At 42.1% G+C, this 20,710-nt stretch overlaps 1 protein-coding gene across 4 annotated transcripts in view; it reads right to left on the minus strand.

Annotated features, from left to right (window-relative positions):
• TSPAN9 (tetraspanin 9) overlaps window positions 1–20,710 on the minus strand; it is a 147,852-nt gene that overhangs the window by 11,764 nt on the left and 115,378 nt on the right. The window contains exon 3 of one of the 4 annotated variants that reach the window (XM_052701690.1): window positions 9,795–9,854. The exons of the other annotated variants lie outside the window; for them this stretch is intronic. Coding sequence (XP_052557650.1) covers window positions 9,795–9,854 — 60 coding nt within the window. The remainder of the gene's footprint in view (window positions 1–9,794; window positions 9,855–20,710) is intronic. 4 annotated transcript variants of the gene reach the window in all.

A 20,710-nucleotide genomic window follows, 5' to 3' on the forward strand; every position in this document is an offset into this window, starting at 1 on the left:
AAGCTATGAACAACTTACACTGCCAATCCTATTCTACCTGAGTCATTCCAATTCTAGCAGCCTGATCCACCTGCTCGTTGCTTTGATGTTCTTTTGTGGCATAATACTTGAGTATGTGAGAATCTACATGATGTACTTACACATCCAGGTTCTCTCCTCTGGCAGCTATATCTTTCTACAGTGTAGTGGCTCAGATAGGCTTGCCTCTGCACTGTTGCCACTGCAACTCTGCCCGTTGCTCTGCTTCTGTTGTTGCAAGCACATGGCATTAGTCAGCATTTGTAAGTCAATACACAGGTACAGCACTGACCACTTTTCTCATTCAGTGATATCTAAAGCTAGCTGGGTAGCCTTCACTTCTGCAAATTAGCTCAATTCACCTTCAACAGTTTCTATGACTTGTCTTGTAGGGTTTCATAAAACAGCTTTCTACCTCAGATGATTTCCACAATGTGATGGGACTGAACAGTGAGCAGTCTGGGTCAGCATCTGTTTTGAGTACCCTTATGTACAGGTACATAAATAACTAACTAATCATCAGTACATAGTTGCTTTACTTACAGTAATTTTGTAGCAACTTTCAATATATACTTGCCTTACTAGTAGTAATTAGTAGTAACATATACTACAGAAATTCATGGAAACAAAATCTCAATTTTTTTTATTATGAAATACTATGAACCCACTCTTGTGGTATTCACATATCTGTGGGTCAGGTAACTCCCACAGATTGTGACTGTCACACAGTAGCATCACTATTTGAGGAAACCACTGTCAACCTGGATCATATGTACACAGTGAAAGAAAACTTGTATGTAAATACTGTATGTAAGGAATATGAATCCCATTGCCCATTGGACTCATCTGGGTATAATGCAGTGAGCCTACTCTTGAAGGACTCAGCGCTCCATGCCAACACTGAATCAATGTAATATTTCCTGTATGCAATTTTTTCAATGCAAAAACAAAAACAACAAAAAACACCAAATACAAACAACAACAAAAAAATCCCACAACTGTTATTCAGACTTAATTACTTCAGATTACTATTATTTTCTTTAGGAAGAAGCACTCTGCCACAGAAGAAGTCACGAAACCTGGATTCTTATAGATTTATGATTCATTATTAGATTCCCAACTTTTTGATCTGTTGTGAACTAATATTTGTTGATGCTTGTCCTATTTAAGGACACTTAGAACAACTTGCTTATGCATGGATTCTCAAATATCTGATAAAGTTGGAGTTTATTCTGCAGGCTACTTTCAAGGAAAGCACAGTCTATGCCCACTACTGAGTCACAGATTCAGTTTTATGTCTGTCTTTGTAAAGTTCATTAAAATGGAAATTAAGTTCAGCTGAAAATAAACCCACAAGACTGTTAATGGAATTTCATTTATTGCACTGTGTACTGTACAATGTAGGCATTGCTTTCTTTTCTTATCCCAGATGCAATTTGTTTGGTTTACTGACACATGCATGACTTGAAAGTTTAACAAATGTAAGAAATGAAATTAAATATTTCAAGTAAGGCTTTACTTGATACTTACAAATAGCTTTAATTTCCCTATATCTTTTTTTTTTTTTTTTTTAAATCACAAATCAAGTAACCAAACACCTACTAAAAGAGCATCTGTAAGTAAGAGGTAGTATGTACAGATGCTCTTTCATTAATTTCAGAGTATACACACCTGTAATACCTCTGGATCATCTGTTATTAAGCTACCTGATACACTCACCCGAAAGTCTTAATAGAACTAGTTAAATGGCAACTATTGAGAAGAAAACCAACAAATTATGGCAATAGGCAATGATCTATGAATGCCTATTTTAAACATATTTTTCCAAACAAAAGATTATCATTATCTTTCTTGGTCTTTCATCTAACATTTTTACAACAACAAAAAAAACCCTGAAAATCTAATGTGAGGCTTCCCATGACTGACTCTTTACATTGAAAAGCACAACTGCAATACTAGATTGCTTCAATTTGTACTACAGTGGACTGCCTTAATTGTCAAGCTGCCAATATGTTCTTTGACTAAGAAATTATCCAGGTCCATACCTGCTAGTGCAAATGCAAATATGCAAATGCAAATATGAATCCATATTTTCATACTCTAATAAGGAGTCTTGTATTTAATGTCTGGGTTATCCATGCTTAAGAAAGACGCATATAGATATATAAGTTATTCCTCCCTAAAATACTCACTACCCTATAGCTATTTAGGATTACATTCAAGAGTTTTTTAGCACCTTAACCAGGAGACCTCGGGTCAAATTGCAAATCAGTTAGAATTTCCCTGTCCTATAATTTTCAGTCTTTCCTAAGAAACTCAGAATTTCTATCATCCTGGGCTGCTTTTGTAGAAAAACACATAGACCTTCAGAAAATGACTGGTACACCCAGAGGTGGTATTTATTTTGGGTACAAAGAAAGTAGACAACAGCATTCTATATACAACACACACACAAAAAAAGATAATTCACATATACAGTGTCGCGGAGTTATCTCTATATCTGTGTCCATGACAGGAAAACAGCAGGCTGAAAAAAAAAACAGTCCGAAAAAAAAAGAAAAAGGGGAGGGGGCACATATCAAAACAGGCTGGTTCAGCTAGTTCCGTGACTAATGAAGCAGGGGGACCCAAGGACCCACACCCCAGAAAAGGGGAAAAGGGAAAAGGGGAAGGGTAGGGAGATGGGTCTAAAAAAAAAAAACAGTGGCAACAATCTGAGGAAAGTTATTTACTAAATAATATATCAAAATGCAAGATAACACAATATACAATATAATTGGAATTGAGGCTAATAAATCGAATAAAATGAGAAAGAAACAGAGAGTGTCCAAAACTAAAGGCCCTATTCTAACACTGAATGCGAGATGGCTAGGGAACACACAACAACAGACGAGCAAGAAGGGGGAAAAAAAAGGGGCATCTCATGACTTGTGAACAGCTTTTATCTTTCCTGCTGAATGAAAAATGGAAATGAAACAGTGAGCCTCTTGGGAGTTGTAGTTCTCTGCTGAGAACTAGATACCTGGAAATACTGACAATGGAACTGGAGCTTTAGCTCTTCAACTGCCAGTGCAGTCCATGATGTTATGATGTGGAATACTGATAACAAAAGTCATAAAACCATGACATTCCACCCCTTATCTCACATCACTACATCATGCTTAACATATATATATATATATATACACAAACAAACAATAATTAACATGCATTAAACACACACACACATACATACACATGCACATATATATACATGCATGGAATTACTGACTGCACTCCCACAACATTAAATTCCCCTGTGGTACACACTGAATATCCACATTTTTCTGCATCACCCACCAATTGGACCCAGGCCCCTGAACAAACACAATTTCACAGAGAGGTTTGCCCTTTCCAGAAGCTGGGAGGACCCAAATTGCTCTTCCTGACTTGCATTTTACATGTACTACAGGAACCTTATTTTCCTCTACAGTATGTAGGGAGCTGGATTGGGCAAGACCATCGCGACTGATAGATCCTCAAAGTGTTGACCAACCAGGTGGCTTCTGTCAAATGCTTCTCTCAGTGCTTAAATGTTCTTAAATGGGTGCGTTGCTTTCAGTGTAGCTTTTAACAACTCACCGTATCGTTCAATTTTACCAGAAGTTGGTGCATGATAGGGGATATGATAAACCCATTCAGTGTCATGATCTTAGGCCTGAGTTTTTACAGGAGAATTTTTGTGATGAGATATCTGACTTAAATTTTTCTGGAGTGTCATGTCACCATAGGACACATCCTACTTCAGAATTCATGCTGATCCAGACCTCTGACTGAAACCCATCATATATTTCACCTCCACAAAACAACATAACTCAGGCAGATAGATATAAAGAATATTGTATGGCTCCAGTGGGATGAGATTTTGCGTAAAAAAAACTAGCATAAACTGCATTTAGATTCTCCTATCCATCTTCTCATTTTCCCGTCAATCTGGATAATACATACATATTATCCATTATGGGGAGTAAAGTCATTATTGTACTTGAGTACTATGACTTAAACTAAATGCAGTCAAAATCCTATTATTTATCAAATACAAGACCTCTCACCTTTAAGATTGAATAATAACACCTCTGTACCCCACAGAGGTATCTTCTTTCTCTAATTCCAATATCCTTTTGAGGAAAAAACCCTACAAATTTAAAGCACTAGCATAATTAATCAGGGAAAAGTTAAGAAACAGAAAACACAGAATACAAAAGAAAAAAAAAAGTCCATCTTATCAGCCCACACATTTCACTATTTTGTGCATATTTTTGTGCTTTTTCTACTTGTATGGCACATATGAGCACAGAAACTCCTGAGTTAAAACATCTCTATTTTAAGTTACAGTAGTTATATTATGTTAACTGTCAACTATCTCCTCAGTGTGATCTGAGAAAAAAAACAAGTATATTCTGTAGTAGTAACTAACATTCTCATGTTACACAGATTACCAGCTGGTATTCTTGTATGGTTTTCTATCTATCCTGCATTTAAAATGGATATTAACATCATGCAAGCAACACAGCTCTTCTCTGAGGAGACAGATGTACAGGGAACAGAATGCTCAATAGTTTGAATGTCTGTAAACTGAGGATCAAATAAAGATAAAAATAAATAAAAATAAAGAAGCAGAGAACAAAGTATGTTAAAAAAAACCCTGACAGTTCTGCACTCTAGACACAAAGCCTAGTTTTGTTTAACACTGAACAGCATACGGATTTCAGTAGTGAAAGCTGGAGAGAGATCTTACCACTGTCCCCAGCTGAGGTAAAGCTGAGCTGTTTTTACTAAAATCATAGAATCACCAAGGTTGGCAAACACCTCCAAAATCATTCACCTACCACTAATATTTTCCCACTAAATATCTCAATGTTTCTTGAACGCTTCCAGGGATGGTGATTCAACTACCCACTGGGCAGCCCATTCCAGAACCCGACCACTCTTTTAGGGAAGTTTTTTTCTAATGTCCAAAATGAATCTCCCCTGGCATAACTTGAGGCCATTCTCTGTAGTCCTATCATTAATTAGGCTGGAGCAGGGCACAAGTCCCATTTTGGCACAACATCCTTTCAGGTAGTTGTAGACAATGATAAGGTCTTCTCTGAACCTTCTTTTCTGCAGACTAAGCCATTCCAGTTTGCTCAGCTGCTCCTCATTAAGATTTGCACTTCAGACTTTTTACTAGTAACGACCGCATGGTCGTTCATCTGAGGAAGGAATGAAAGACGAAAATGACCTTCTAAAAGTCTGTATCAAACAACTGGAAAATAAAATTACAGCTCTGATGGGGCAAACTGACTCATGTTCAAATGGAATCTCCCTTCTAAAATTGAGAAATATATCATAAGATGGTGAAAAGGATTTGAATCAGCAGGATCTTTGGATCCCTGACGAATCCAAAAAAAAAAAAAAAAAAAAGAAAATCAAGGAGATTAAAGTTCCACTAGAGGATCTGGAAACTTCAGATCCTCCAGAAATTTAACCTAAACCTTCCCTGTCTCAGTTTAAAACCATTCCCCCTTGTTCTATTACTGTCCACCCTCATGAAAAATAATTCCCCCTCCTTTATATGTAAAACTTCAAGTACTGCAAGGTTACAATGAGGTCTCCCTGCAGCCTTCTCTTTTCCAAGCTAAACAAGCCCAGTTCCTTCAACCTTTCTAAATAGGAGAGCTGCTCCAGAACTCTGATCATCTTAGTGGCCTTCCTCTGGACCCGCTTCAAGAACTCCAAAATCTTCCTGTACTGGAAGCCCCAGGCCTGGACACAGTACTCCAGATGGGGTTTCACAGGAGCTGAGTAGAAGGGGACAATCACCTCCCTCTCCCTGCTGGCCGCCCCTTTTTTCATGCAGCTCAGAACACAGTTGGCCTTCCAGGCCACAATTGCACACTGCTGGCTCATGTCCAGCTACTCGTCCACCAGGATCACCAAGTCCTTCTCCACAGGGCTGCTCTCGAGGAGATCTTTCCCCAGTTTTTTCAGTGAAAAAGCTCCCCCTCGGGAATCTGAGACCCTGGAGGTTAGTGAGAGGATCTGGGGAATGGAAGACCTCCCTTCTGTCAGGGAAGAGGTGGTCCGGGAGCGCCTAGGCAACACCAATGTTGACAAATCCATGGGACCTGATGGGATGCATCCACAGGAGCTGAGGGAGCTGGCAGAGGTGATTGCTGAACTGCTTTGAGAGGTCTTGGAGGATGGGGGAGGTGCCTGAAGACTGGAGGGTAGCCAATGTCACTCCAGTCTTCAAAAAGGGCAAGAAGGAAGATCCAGACAATTATAGGCCAGTCAGCCTCACCTCTGTCCCTGGAAAGGTGATGGAACAGCTTGTGCTGGATGTCATCTTCAGACAACTGGAAGAAAAGGAGGTTATCAGGAGTAGTCAGCATGGGTTCACCAGGGGGAGGTTGTGCTTGACCAATCTGGTAGCCTTCTATGATGTTGTCTCTGGCTGGGTGGATGGAGGGAGAGCAGTGGATGTAGTCTACCTTGATTTCAGCAAGGCATTTGATACTGTCCCCCACAACATCCCTATAACAAAGCTGAGGAAGTGTGGGATAGATGAGTGGACAGCGAGGTGGGTTGAAAACTGGCTGACTGGCAGAGCACAGAGTGTCGTCGCTGGAGACCTGTAACCAGCGGTGTTCCTCCTCAGGGGTTGGTGCTGGGTCTGGTCTTGTTCAACATCTTCATCAATGAACTTGATGAATCTTGACCTTGAGTGACCACCCTCAGCAAGTTTGCTGATAATACAAAGTTGGGAGGATTGGCTGACACGCTTGAAGGCTGTGCTGCCATTCAGCGAGACCTGGACAGGCTGGAGAGCTGGGCAGAAAAAACTGGATGAGGTTTAACAAAAGCAAGTGTAGAGTCTTGCATCTGGGGAGGAATAATTGCATGCACCAGTACAGGTTGAGGGATGAGCTGCTGGAGGGGAGCTCTGCGGAGAGGGACCTGGGTGTCCTGGTGGATGACAGGTTGGCCATGAGCCAGCAGTGTGCCCTTGTGGCCTAGAGGGCCAATGGCATCCTGGGATGCATTAAAAAGAGCGTGGCCAGCAGGTCGAGGGAGGTGATCCTCCCCCTCTACTCTGCCCTGGTAAGGCCTCATCTGGAGTACTGTGTCCAGTTCTGGGCTCCCCAGTACAAAAAAGACAGGGATCTCTTGGAAAGAGTCCAGCGGAGGGCCACGAAGATGGTGAAGGGCCTGGAGCATCTCCCCTATGAAGAAAGGCTGAGTGAACTGGGTCTGTTCAGCCTCGACAAAAGAAGACTGAGAGGGGACCTGATCCAGGTCTATAAGTATCTAAGGTGTGGGGGGCAGAATGGCAAGGACGGACTCTTTTCAGTGGTGAGTGGAGACAGGACAAGGGGAAACAACCGAAAACTGCAGCACAGGAAGTTCTGCACAAATGTGCAAAGGAACTTCTTTACAGTGAGGGTGACGGAGCACTGGAACAGGCTGCCCAGGGAGGTGGTGGAGTCTCCTTCTCTGAAGATGTTCAAGACCTGCCTGGATGCCTACCTGTGTGACCTGGTGTAGGGAACCTGCTTTGGCAGGGGGGTTGGACTCGATGATCTCTGGAGGTCCCTTCCAACCCCTACAATTCTGTGATTCTGTGATTCTGTGAAATACCCAGGATTGCCCCAACCCAAGTGCAGCACCCTGCACTTGGTCTTATTGATCCTTATTAGGTTTTCATGGGCCTACTTCTTGTCCCTCTGCATGACTTCCCTTCCTTCCAGTGTATTGACTGCACCGCTCAGCTTGGTGTCATCTGCAAACTTGCTGAGGGAGCACTCAATGCCATCATCTATGTTATTGATGAAGATACTGAAGAGCACTGGTCCCAGGACTGACTCCTGTGCGACACCGCTTGTGATCGGCCTCCACCCTAACACAGAACCACTAATCACAAACCTTTGGCTTCATCCAGCCAGCCAATTTCTAATCTACTGAGCAGTCCATCCTTTAAATCCATATCTCTCCAATTTAGAGAGAAGGGACCATGTAAAAGACTTTGTGGAAGTCCAGGTAGATAACATCCATGGCCCTTCCCCTGTCCACTGAGGCTGCCACTCCATCACAGAAAGCCATTGGATTGGTCATGCAAGTTCTGCCCTTGCTGAGGCCATGCTGGTTGTCTCAGATCACCTTTTCATCTCATATGCGCCTTAACATGGTAATGAGGAGGATCTGCTCCATGATCTCCCTAGGCACAGAGGTGAGGCTCACTGGTCTGTAGTTTCCCAGGTCTTCCTTTCTCCCTTTCTTAAAAATAGGATTAATGTTTCCCTTTTTTTCAGTCACCGTGGATTTTACCAACAGCCATGATTTTTCAAATATGATGAAGAGTGGCTCAGCAACCACATCAGCCATCTTTCTCAGAACCATGGGACGCATATCATCTGGCCCCATAGACTTATATATATTCAGTTTCAAGAAGAGGTCTTGGACTTGTTCCACTGTGGGACAGAATCTGCTCCTTTCACCCACACCTAGAAGTTCAGGGTCCTGCATGAACTGTCCTCAAATCTGAAAGAATGAGAGCAATTTCCGTTTACACAGTTTAAAATAGAAATACAAACCTTGCCAGAATTATTTGAAAGTACTGGCAGATGGATTATTCCTGAATATGCATCATGTAATATTTGGCAGCTATCATGACCACTGAACAACTGACTTCTAGTGCAATGACATTATTAATTAATAATTAATAATAATTAATTATTATTAATAATCAGCCTAAAGGAGACTGAAAGGAGGCCTCAGGGCAGCTTACAGCTTCCTCACGAAGGGATCACAGGGTCAGGTGCTAATCTGTGCTCTTTGATGACCATCAACAGGACCTAAGAGAATAGTATGAAGCTGCAACAGCAGTTTTAGGTTGGATATTAGGAAAAAGTTGTTCACTGAGAAGGTGATTGGGCACTGAAACTAAGGGCAGTGATCATGGCAGCAGGGCTTCTGGAGTTCAAGAAGAATTTGGACAACACTCTCAGACATAGGGTTTGATTTCTGCATGGTCCTGTGTAGATTGAGGAGTTGACTAAATGATCCGTGTGGGTTCCTTCCAATTCAGGATATTTTATGATTCTATGATACTATCACTACACTCCTTGATGAAGAGCCCCTCTTCATTTTTTTCTGTGTTCTCCATTCAGCTATCAGAAGGCCACTGTAAAGTCTTCCCAGAGCCTTCTTTTCTCAAGACTAAACAAATCCAGCTCTCTCAATCTGTCCTCATAGCAGAAGTGATCCAGTGCTCTGATCATCTTTGTGGCCAAAACTACCCTAGAATTATTTCAGTCTTGGAAACATCATGGTGCTGCTAACTCCCTGCCCCAGCAAAAATACTGCAAAGTAGCCACCATTTAGTCTTAGCTCTAATAGTATCTTGTTTTGTTTTACTCTTGAAATACTTCAGAAACCCATCCTAGAAGAACTCTGATTCCAGATGTATGGGGAAAAAGCATTTTTGAACAACACAAAATAGTCCTAAAATAGGAAGTCTGTACCAGAGCAACAATATATTTACAGGGAGGAGAAGCATTAACACAAACTTGGTATTAATTGCTGTTCTTATGGTGTAATGTAGATATGTCTGCTTTCAAATCTCAGAAGAAAAAGTTATATATAAAGGCCTTGAATGAATGTACATTAAGATGGCATATTAAGGATTTCTTTAGAAGCCTCTTTTCATTATGCAGATGACAAATTTAATAACCACAAAGAAAAACAGCCTTTACCATGCTGAAACTCTTTTCTTGCTCATACAAAAAGATCATATAACATGACTGTGTTTCTTCCTGGGAAAAAAAAAATCTGTTAATGGTGACTGCTGGTTTTCATAAAAGCTCCAAAAAAACAACTACAATTTTCTTTCTAAAATCTTTTTTTCTTGAGAGTCTCTATTTTTGAATATTCCCAACTGATAAAGCTACACAACATGGAATCAGGGAATTTTTGAATTATTCATCTTGCAGACTACACACAAGACTGCACAATGCAATTCCTCACTATCCACCAACAGATGCCCAGCCAGATCCTGAGCTATGGCAGCTTCCCCTGGCCAGCTCCCCACAATTTTATAGTTTTCCATACATTATATGGTATGGACCATTCCTTTGGCCAATTTAGCTTAGCCTGGTTCTGTCCCCTCCCGGCTTTCTTCACTGGTAGGACAGAACAAGAAGCTAGAAAGTCCTTGACTCTGTGCAGAACTGCTTGGCAACAGTGGAAAAATCAGTGTGTTTTTCTCCCATAGGCAAAATATAGCATCATACCAGACACTACATCCTAGCTGAAACCAGGAGACCTGGTCATGTTACAAACATGCTCAAGGATGGGGATTGTGAATATATGTAAGCACAAAACTGGAATTTTACCCAACCTGAAAGTGGAAATTCTTTTCCCAATATCCTCTCACAATTTTCCTTGTTTCAACCTGTGACTGTGGCCTTCTATCACTACACATCTCCAAGAAGAGCCTGACTACGTGCATCCTTCCATGTAGTAGCTGATTACAGCAGTGAGATCATCTACTCCTCTTACAATTAACAAACCCAATTATCTCAAATATTCCTTGTATGTCATACATTCAACACTCCCAAATGATTCTGATGGATTTTTCTAGATCTTGTTTCAGGATGTCTATGCCTTTCTTCCAATGAGGAGCACAAAACCAAATAAAACAGTCCAGGTAAAATACCAAATAAAATCTGTATGTTTCTTGATGTACCATCTTTAAAAAAATAAAAAATAAAGAAGTTATTATATGACATTGGCCTTAATATCAATCCCTAAGAAATGGAAGTGTTAAACTCACTTTCAGAACATTTGAACAGCTGATTAGAACTCTTAAGCCTAATAATCTAACAGTTATTCACCCACCGTGAATATCTTTCACTTATTTAAGCCATATCTCAACTGTTTGGTTACAAAGTAACTGTGCAAACTGTGATAAAGAGCATGCTTAACTCCAAGCCACTCACTCCTCTCCACTCTTTGGAGTAAAAGGGTTGCCTCACTGTGGTAATTTATCAGTCTCTTAGGCCCTGGGTAAATGCGTGTTGGCTTTCCCTAGCCATTTTCTTGTCTTTCATACACCTGGAAATAGCTCCTATGATGATTTCCTCAAGCTTACTAGCCAATAGGTTTCTGGGTATTCTTCCTTGTTTTCTGGGGAGAGAAGGATTGTGCTAAATGCCTCTCCAAATAATCAGAAACCCTCCCAGATTAGTATCAGTATGACCTCTCAAAGATAACAGCAGCTTCACCACGGCTTTTTCAGCCACCTCAGTGCTTTTGGAGATTTCGGTGGATCCAGGGGCTTGCATACATCCAGTTTTCTTTTTGGCTTCCAGTGTAATCTTGGTCTACTGAGCTCACTGAGGGCACTGTTGTGGACAACCTTGGCTCCTGGTCTTCCCCTCTTTTAGAGAAGCCCTGCCCTTGCAGTTCTCCAACAGAAGGGTGCACATCCATTTCACCAGAAACTTTCATCTTCTCTGTGCCTTGTCTTCTCTCTAGACTTTGTTCACCATGCTCTGATGAACCTAGGCTGAAGTTTTCATAGCTAGGCTGAAAAGCCTCTTAGCAAAGATGCGCTTCCCCAGCTTCTGTCTGGCATCCTGAGCCATTCCAGTTGCCAACAGTTTACGGGCCACTTTGGCTTGGTTCTTTGACTAATGAGGCAGAGGGACCCATGGACCCATGCCACAGGAAAAGAAAAAAGGGAAAAGGGGAAAGAGTAGGGAGATGGGCCCAAAAACAAAACTGTGGCAACAATCTGAGGAGGAAAGTTAATTTACTAAATAAGATATCAGAATGCAAGATAACACAATATAATATAATATTATTGGAATTGAGAGAGAGTGTGTCCAAAAACTGAAAGCCTTACTCTAATGCTGAAGACGAGACAGCTAGGGAGCATACACATGGCAGAGATGAGTAGAAAGGAGATGTCTTGTGACTTGTTGACAGTTTTATCTTTCCCTCTGAATGGAAAATGGAAAAGTCCTCTGGGGGTATATAGTTCTTCTCAGAACTAGGTGCCTGGAAAAACCAGCAGTCCAAGAAACTGAAGCATTAATTCTTTAACTCCCAGTGCATCTACATGATGTTATGATGTGGAATACCAATAACAAAAATCATAAAACCATGACATCAGTGTTTTTCATCTCTGATGGGGAAGTGTGGTCATAAAAACCAAAGCTCAGCCTGAAACACTGGCTGTGCAATATGTTAACCAGTAGGTTGGGTGCCTTCCTACCTTTTTGCTCCACTGGCAGGAACAAGTAAAATAGCACAGTGGTTCCAGAGCCTTGTAGTCACTCTTCGTTATGTTCTCCCTTAACAGTATCACTGGTGCATACATTGATGACCAGCTAGGGGATATTATCTTTTAGTGCCTGCACTCTGTCACAGATCATGTGAGGTAACAAATAAGGCCTATCTACCCCGTAGAAGGATACAGACTCATAACAGGTGCTGAGTACACTCTGTTGTCCAAAGCTTGGATTCTATCCTCTTTCAGAGGCTTTGCCTGGTCTAAACCTTGCATTATGCCAGGACAGTTGCTCCAGGCAACATCATCAAATGTGTACCTTGTGAACAAGGTACATTTCTGCACAGTTCCAAGGAGTTTCATGCTGTCTTGAGCAGAGCTTCTTGCCCCGTTTGCATCCTCATCTGTGCAAACTGTCACTCATGCTCTCCCTTTGCTCTGACCACTTTAAAGCCACACAAAAAAGACAACATAATTGCTGCAATGAAATCCAACCTAAATATCATAGTAGAGGCTATATAGCAATTATGTCAGGTACATGGCATTCTTCGACTCAGCTTGTAAACTGACATGTCACATGAACTAGTCAGTCCACAATTTGAGCTAGATGTGTTACCTTCTTTGACCTGTAATGTTAGAATAACTTTGAATTAGGATGGTATCTCATCTTCATTATCAATCTATAGGCATATTTAGTTCCTTGAACACTTAACCTATCCTCAAAAGTTGTATGTAAGTATGGTTGTGGATATACACACATAGCTGTGGATGTTATTTATTTATTTGGATGTCATGGTTTTGTGATTTTTTGGTTTTCGGTATTCCACATCATAACATCATGTGGGGCACTGGGACTTTAACTGTCAATGCTCAAGTCCTGGGTATCTGCCCAGAAGAGAAGAACTACATTCCCCAGGGGACTTGGCGGTCAGGGAGAGGAGGTTTAACTCCTGGCAAGGTCACCTGATGTGCTCTTTCTCGCCTGCCCTTCCTCGTGGGCGCTGCTCGGTCTGCCTGCTGATCACCTGGACTGCGCATCTCACCTCAGCGTTGTGGTGAGGCCTATCCACCTTTTGGACATTCTCTCTCTCATTATATTTGATTTATTAGCTTCAATTCTGATTATATTGTATTATAGTGTGTTATCTTGCATTCCGATAATATACTTAGTAAATTAGTTTGTTTCTCCTCAGATTGTTGTCGCTGTTTTTAATTATTTTGGGGTCGCCTTTTTTTCCGGAGGTGCGGATCTGTGGATCCCTCTGCCCTGCTCGTCACGGAACCGGGCCGAACCAGCCCGTAAACCTTGACATTCTTGGTGGAGAATGCGGGCAATGGCTGTTTGTTAGCTTTCTAGAACGAATCTCTCTCTGCTCTCGGAGAGCTTCGTTGGGAAAGTTTATCTTTTTCAGTGGTGCTCACTGAAAACTTGACCTTGAAAGTCTAGGCATTCTGCCAGTGTTCTGGGATATTTGCAGACTTTGAGCACTGCTATCTTCTGTAAAGAGAGAAAAAACGTAATGATTCTGCTTTCTCTTTTAAACCTGTTTGCAGAGGGAGCTGCTAATTTCATAGAACTTAGGATTTTTAAGCAGGCTCCCAGTCTCTCCTTTGAATCCTTTACACAGTTTTTGAATGCTCACCTGATCGCATTGTTAATCTCCCTGAATTTACTGTTCACCATTTCAGTCAGTTTTTGTGTTTATTGTATTTTGAGGAAGCCTTCCCCAAAACCAGAGAATACTGAATGGCAGGGAGTGTGGAGAGGCATGGGAGAGATTTTAGAGAGATGGACATCTTCGGTGTTATGGAACTTTACTCCTGAACACCTGAAAGACCCTGAGAGCTTAAGCATTTATTTGAGACAGGAATGTTGCGGCTCAGGCAGATCTGAGGAGGCACAAATGGTTTGGGGCCTGGCCAATGCTTATCGAGCCTTATTCAACAGTATCCTAAAGAGGGAGAGAGTTTGTGAAATTGAGAGTGTCTGAGAGCTGAAAGGGAGAATCTCCGAGCTGAGCAAGAGAGTCTCCTCGTTGAGAGAAAAGACCTCCAATCTGAGAGGGATATCCTCAAGTCTGAAAGAGATGCCCTCCAAATCAAGAGAGACTGCCTGCAATCCCAAAGAGAGAGTCTCCAGGCTGAAAAGCAGAGTTTCCAGGAGAGACTCCGAGCCGAGACAGAGAATCTCCAGGTTGAGAATGAGAGTCTTCTAGCCAGGAGAGAGAATCTCAAAACCTGGCAAGAGTGTCTCTGAGCTGAGAAAGTCTCCAAGCCGAAGGGGAGAATCTCCGAGCTGAGAGAAGGAATCTCCAATCTTGACGGGATGCCTTCGAATCCGAGCGAGACTCCCTCCAATCCAAACTCAACACCCTCCAAACAGAGTGAGACACCCTCCAATCTGAACTAATACTCTCATAGTCGAACAAGACAGGCTCCAAGCAGAACTAGAGGGTGACTGCGTCGGAACTGACCAACCTGATCAACCACAGGAGGCACCACAATTTATGTCAGTCGCCCCTGTAAGAGGACAGAAAACGATACGAATCTTGACTCAGTTAGAACAGAAGAAAGAGGAGGAAACAGGTCCAGAGCAGTAGCTCCGAGGTCTAAAAGAAGCTCCCCTGAGTCCAGGGGAGGGGCCCTCAGTAAGACCACGGTCACCAATGCCTACGAGGGCAACAAGAAGTCCTGACAGAGGAAGAGGTGAGCAAGATATCATTACCCTTGTTGATCAATCTCTGAAAATGAATGAAATTCGAAGTCTGAGAAAAGACTTCTCACGTCACCAAATGAGCCTATTGCCACTTGGTTACTTTGATGCTGGGACAATGGGGCCAACAGTGTGTGGCTAGACAGTAGAGAAGCTCGCCAACTGGGTGGCATTGCTAGGGACTCAGCCATTGACAGAGGCATTGGTACATGCCAGAACCAGGCCTTCACCCTCTGGAAGCAGATGTTGTTAGCTGTAAAAGAAAGATACCCCTTCAAAGATGATCTTATGCCTGAGAAAAAGAAATGGACTGATATAGAAAAAGGCATCAGTTATTTGAGGGAATATGCTGTGGTGGAAATGCTACATAGCCCTGATTTCATTCCTGATGATCCAGACCAAGAGCATGATCCTGAGAGAGTCAGGTGTACACCAAACATGTGGTGTACATTCACAAAGACTGCACCAGAAAGGTACGCCAGTACATTTGCAGCAATGTATGGCAGAGGGGAAAGAAGACCCCTTATAAATGAACTGATAAATAAACTTCAAGACTTGGAGTTACATTTAAGCCCTCTACGAGTTTGTGTTTCAGCCATTCCAAAGGTAGCTGAAAAGCTGAGCAGAATGGAGAGCAAACAAGAAGATATCATAGACAAACTGTCTACTGTGCCTAATGCTGATGGATCCACGGTGGAAACAGATACATCCAGTGGAGATCAGAATTCCCAAGACAGCATACTGGAGGGGCTGATCAACTTGGTTTCCTCCCAGCCGGTGTCATCCAACGTCTCAGCTATCAAAAGGAGACGTCCTCCTGCTCGAGCAACTGACAACAGTAAGACCGAGTCACGTTTTGCCTTGTGGCATTACCTACGTGACCATGGGGAAGATATGAAGAAGTGGCATAAGCAACCTACTCCTGCACTTCAAGCACGGGTAAAAGAATTACAAGACAAATCAACCACCAAGGTGAACTTCTCGAAAAAGGTGATTGCTCCAGTTGCTGCAGACAATGGAGGTAACAAATAGAGGGGTCCTGCCCCCAGACAGGGGGGGGAAAGGGATAATAGAGTATATTGGACTGTGTGGATTAGATGGCTTGGCACATCAGAACCACAGAAATATAAGGCACTGGTGGACACTGGTGCTCAGTGCACCCTAATGCCCTCAAGTCACCAAGGGACAAAATCAGTTTATATTCATGGGGTGACTGGGGGTTCCCAACAGCTGACTATGTCGGAGGCCAAAATCAGCCTCACTGGTAAAGACTGGCAAAAGCACCCTACTGTGACTGGTCCAGGGGTTCTATGTATACTTGGTATTGATTACCTCAGAAGGGGATATTTTAAGGATCCCAAAGGGTATCGATGGGCCTTTGCAATAGCTGCTGTAGACACAGAAGGTATTAAGCAGCTGTCTGTTCTGCGTGGCCTATCAGAAGATCCGTCTGCTGTGGGGTTGCTACGAGTGAAAGAGCAACAGGTACCGATAGCTACAAAAATGGTGCACAGGCAGCAGTACCGCACCAACAGGGATTCCTTGCTTCCCATTCATAAGTTGATTCGTCAACTAGAGAGTCAGGGAGTGATCAGCAAAACTCACTCACCTTTTAACAGTCCCATATGGCCAGTGCGTAAAGCCAGTGGAGAATGGAGGCTGACGGTAGATTACCGTGGTCTGAATGAAGTCACACCCCCACTGAGTGCTGCTGTGCCAGATATGTTACAACTCCAATATGAACTGGAGTCAAAAGCAGCCAAATGGTATGCCACTATTGACATTGCTAATGCCTTTTTCTCCATTCCTTTGGCCAAAGAATCTAAGCCACAGTTTGCTTTCACTTGGAGTGGCATTTAGTATCGTTTGCCCCAGGGGATCATTTGCCCCAGGGGTGGAAACACAGCCCAACCATTTGCCACGGGCTGATCCAAGCTGCACTGGAACAGGGAGGTGCTCCTGAGCACTTACAGTACATTGATGACATCATTGTGTGGGGCAACACAGCAAAGGAAGTTTTTGAGAAAGGAGAGCAAATAATCCAGATCCTTCTCTGTGCTGGTTTCGCTATTAAGCAAAGCAAAGTGAAGGGACCTGCCCAGGAAATTCAGTTCCTAGGCATAAAATGGCAAGATGGTCGTTGTCATATCCAGACAGATGTGATCAACAAAATCACTGCCATGTCTCCGCCCATTAATAAGGAAGAGACACAATTGTTTCTGGGAGTAGTGGGTTTTTGGAGAATGCATGTTCCAAACTACAGTCTCATTGTAAGCCCCCTTTATCATGTGACTCGTGGAACTGTTTTTGCCCAGGGACCTGGGTCCACTTGGTGGGTGATGCAGAGAAACTAGGATGTTCAGTGTGTACCACAAGGGAATTTGATATTGGGGGAGTGCAGTCAGTAATTCCATACATATATATATATAGGTTTGTGTGTGCATGTGTTTAATGTTTGGTAATTATTGTTTGTATATATATTAAGCATGATGTAGTGATGTAGAATAAGGGGTGGAATTGTCATTGTTTTGTGATTTTTAGTTTTCGGTATTCCACATCATAACATCATGTGGGGCACTGGGACTTTAACTGTCAATGCTCAAGTCCTGGGTACCTGCCCAGAAGAGAAGAACTACATTCCCCAGGGGACTTGGCGGTCAGGGAGAGGAGGTTTAACTCCTGACAAGGTCACCTGATGTGCTCTTTCTCGCCTGCCCTTCCTCGTGGACGCTGCTCGGTCTCCCTGCTCGGTCTCCCAGTCTCACCTGGACTGTGCATCTCACCTCAGCATTGTGGTGAGGCCTATCCACCCTTTCGGACATTCTCTCTCTCATTATATTTGATTTATTAGCTTCAATTCTGATTATATTGTATTATAGTATATATAGTATATATATACTATATGTATAGTATATATATTATCTTGCTTCCGATAATATACTTAGTAAATTAGTTTGTTTCTCCTCAGATCGGTGCTGCTGTTTTTAATTATTTTGGGGTTCCCTGTTTCTCTTTTTCCGGAGGCACGGATCTGCAGATCCCTCTGCCCTGCTTGTCACAGAACCGGGCTGAACCAGACCGTAAACTGTTGACAGTAAGTATGGCTGTGGATATACACACATAGCTGTGGACGTTATTTACTTGGATTTTAGCAAAGTGTTTGATACTGTTTCCCACAGACTTTTTCCTGGGGAAGCTGGTTGCTCATGGCTTCGACAAAGAAATTGTTCAGGAGGTTAAAAACAGGCAGGATGGTTGGGCACTAAGCGTGATTGTAAATGGAGTTAAATTCAGATGGCAGACAATCACAAGTGGATTTCTGCTGAGTCAGTACTTTAGCCAGTTTTTTAAAATATCTTCATCAATGATATATACGGAGGGATTGAGTGTACCCTCAGTAAGTTTACAGACAATACCAAGTTGGGCGAGAGCAGTGATCTGCCTGAACGTAGGAAGGCGGTGCAGAGGGATCTGAATAATCTGTATCAATGGGGTGCATTCAACTGTATGGCATTCAACAGGAGGAAATGGCAGATGCCACACTTGGGTCAAAACAACTCCATGCAGCAATACAGACTTGGGGAAAAGTGGATGGAAAACCGCTCAGAAGATAAGAACCTGGGGGTGTTGGTCAACATCTAGATGAACATGAGCCAGCAGTGTGCCCAGGTATCCAAGAAGGCCAATGGTATCCTGGTTTCTGTCAGAAATAGTGTGGCCAGCAGGACTAGGGAAGTGATTGTCTCTCTGTACTTGGTACTCCTGGACTGCACTTATTGTACTGTTTGGTGCTCCTCGCTACAAGAAGGATACTGAGTTGCTCAGACCTGTGAAGAGAAGACCAACAAAACTGATGAAGAGATTAGAAAACAAGATTTATCAAGAGTGGCTGAGGAAACTGGGGCTGATTTGTCTGGAGAAATAGAGGCTGAGGAAAAACCTCCTCACTCACCACAACTACCTGAAAGGAGGTTGTGGAAAGGAGGGTGCTGGTCTCTTTTCCCAGGTGAGAAGTGATACGGCAAAGGCCACAAGTTGCACCAGAGGAGGTTTAGACTGGCTATTAGGAAGAATTTCTTCAAAGAAGGAATGGTTAGGCATTGGAATGGACAGCTTGGGGAAATGGTGGAATCCCCAGCCCTGGAGGTATTTAAGAGACGTGTGCGTATGGCACTTATGGACATGGATTAGTGGTGAACTTTATGATCTTTCCAACCTAAATAATTCTACCATGGTTCTAGACCTGGTAGACCACGCAGCAAAGTACAATCAACATCGATTTACTCTTTATTCCTTTCCCCTTATTCTCATTCAAGAAGAAAATTCAATATACTTTTCAGTACACTAGTCATAGTTCAGACAAGCTAACTCTAGAACTAAGCACATGGGTGTTACCGATGTCCTATATTCTGAAGAGGCAGCCGAAAACCTACATGACCTAGGAGAACTGTCCTATCTTGTGAATGGAATTAGTAACTCAGGCAAACACACCAGTCAGAAGTCTGTTGATTCTGAACCTGCTGCTGAAAAATGCTTAAGAAGAATAACTTGATGAACCTTTTTTTAATGTTGTGCTTCTCTCAGTCAAAAAAATTTTGAGCTATTTCCCAAAGCCATTTCAGATTTCTCCATACTGTGCACATACTAAACTACTTGCCACTGGATATACAACCAAGTTTAAAATGAACCACCAGAGAGTCTTCTGTAACCTCTGCAAAAAGGTACTAACTAAAAATAACCCCTAAGAATTCAGAATGAACAGCTGATACTATATAAAACACTGAAGGAATATGGAGGTCAGAAAATAAGCAAGGCTTGTGTGCATAAATGAAATGTTATGGGATCATTTACTTATGCATCAGTTGCTTTGTGTTTAACAAGAATTGGAATTGTCCAAGTATATTTATAAGGAGGCTCATAGATTAACTTCTGCTAAATTAATCCCTTCTTAGTGACAAGAAAGCTGTACATGGTGACTTCTTTGCCAGAATAAAAAATTACAAAGGCTATTTCCTCCATAAATTCCAGAGAAGTCTCTAAGGCATGATGGCTTCTTAGTTGATCATCTAACATTCCTTGTGAGAATAAAAATAAAAAATTTAGAAAGCTTAAATATTCCCCTGACAAAAGTGGCAATGACTCCCACTTATGGTGATGCAGTCATTCACTGACTTTGAGAAAGGCTAAAAGCCTTAAGGAATACTCTTTTTAGGAAAAGAATACTGTCCATAAAAAATACAGACTGTAAATCACTTTCCAAACAGATTTAGGTTAAGATTCCAGATTAAGTTAAGCCTTAGCTAACCTAATCCAGAGATCAGATGGGTTTTGTGCAGAGAGAAGCTGATTGAATTTCACTTTAGAAACACACTACATTCAAATCCATTACTCTAAAACCTATTTTGGAACTAGTCTTTTTTATCTTGTTCTCATTGCAATATATGCATGTACATGAAAAAAAGCTGTCATGTGCATTTGAAATGTACAGACCCGGAGAACAAGTTATACAGAAGATAGAGACTTCAAAATATTTCATTCACATCTATAATTATTTATCATAAAGACTAAGACAGTGACCCAATGTTTCCTGTGTAGCAATGAATTAAGAGGTAGAACATTTAGCTGTGACTACAATGGGAAAATAACACAGTAAAAGAAGTCTG

The sequence above is a fragment of the Tympanuchus pallidicinctus genome, unplaced genomic scaffold, assembly GCF_026119805.1.
Source record: "Tympanuchus pallidicinctus isolate F22 unplaced genomic scaffold, pur_lepc_1.0 scaffold40, whole genome shotgun sequence".
NCBI classification, from domain to species: Eukaryota; Metazoa; Chordata; class Aves; order Galliformes; family Phasianidae; genus Tympanuchus; species Tympanuchus pallidicinctus.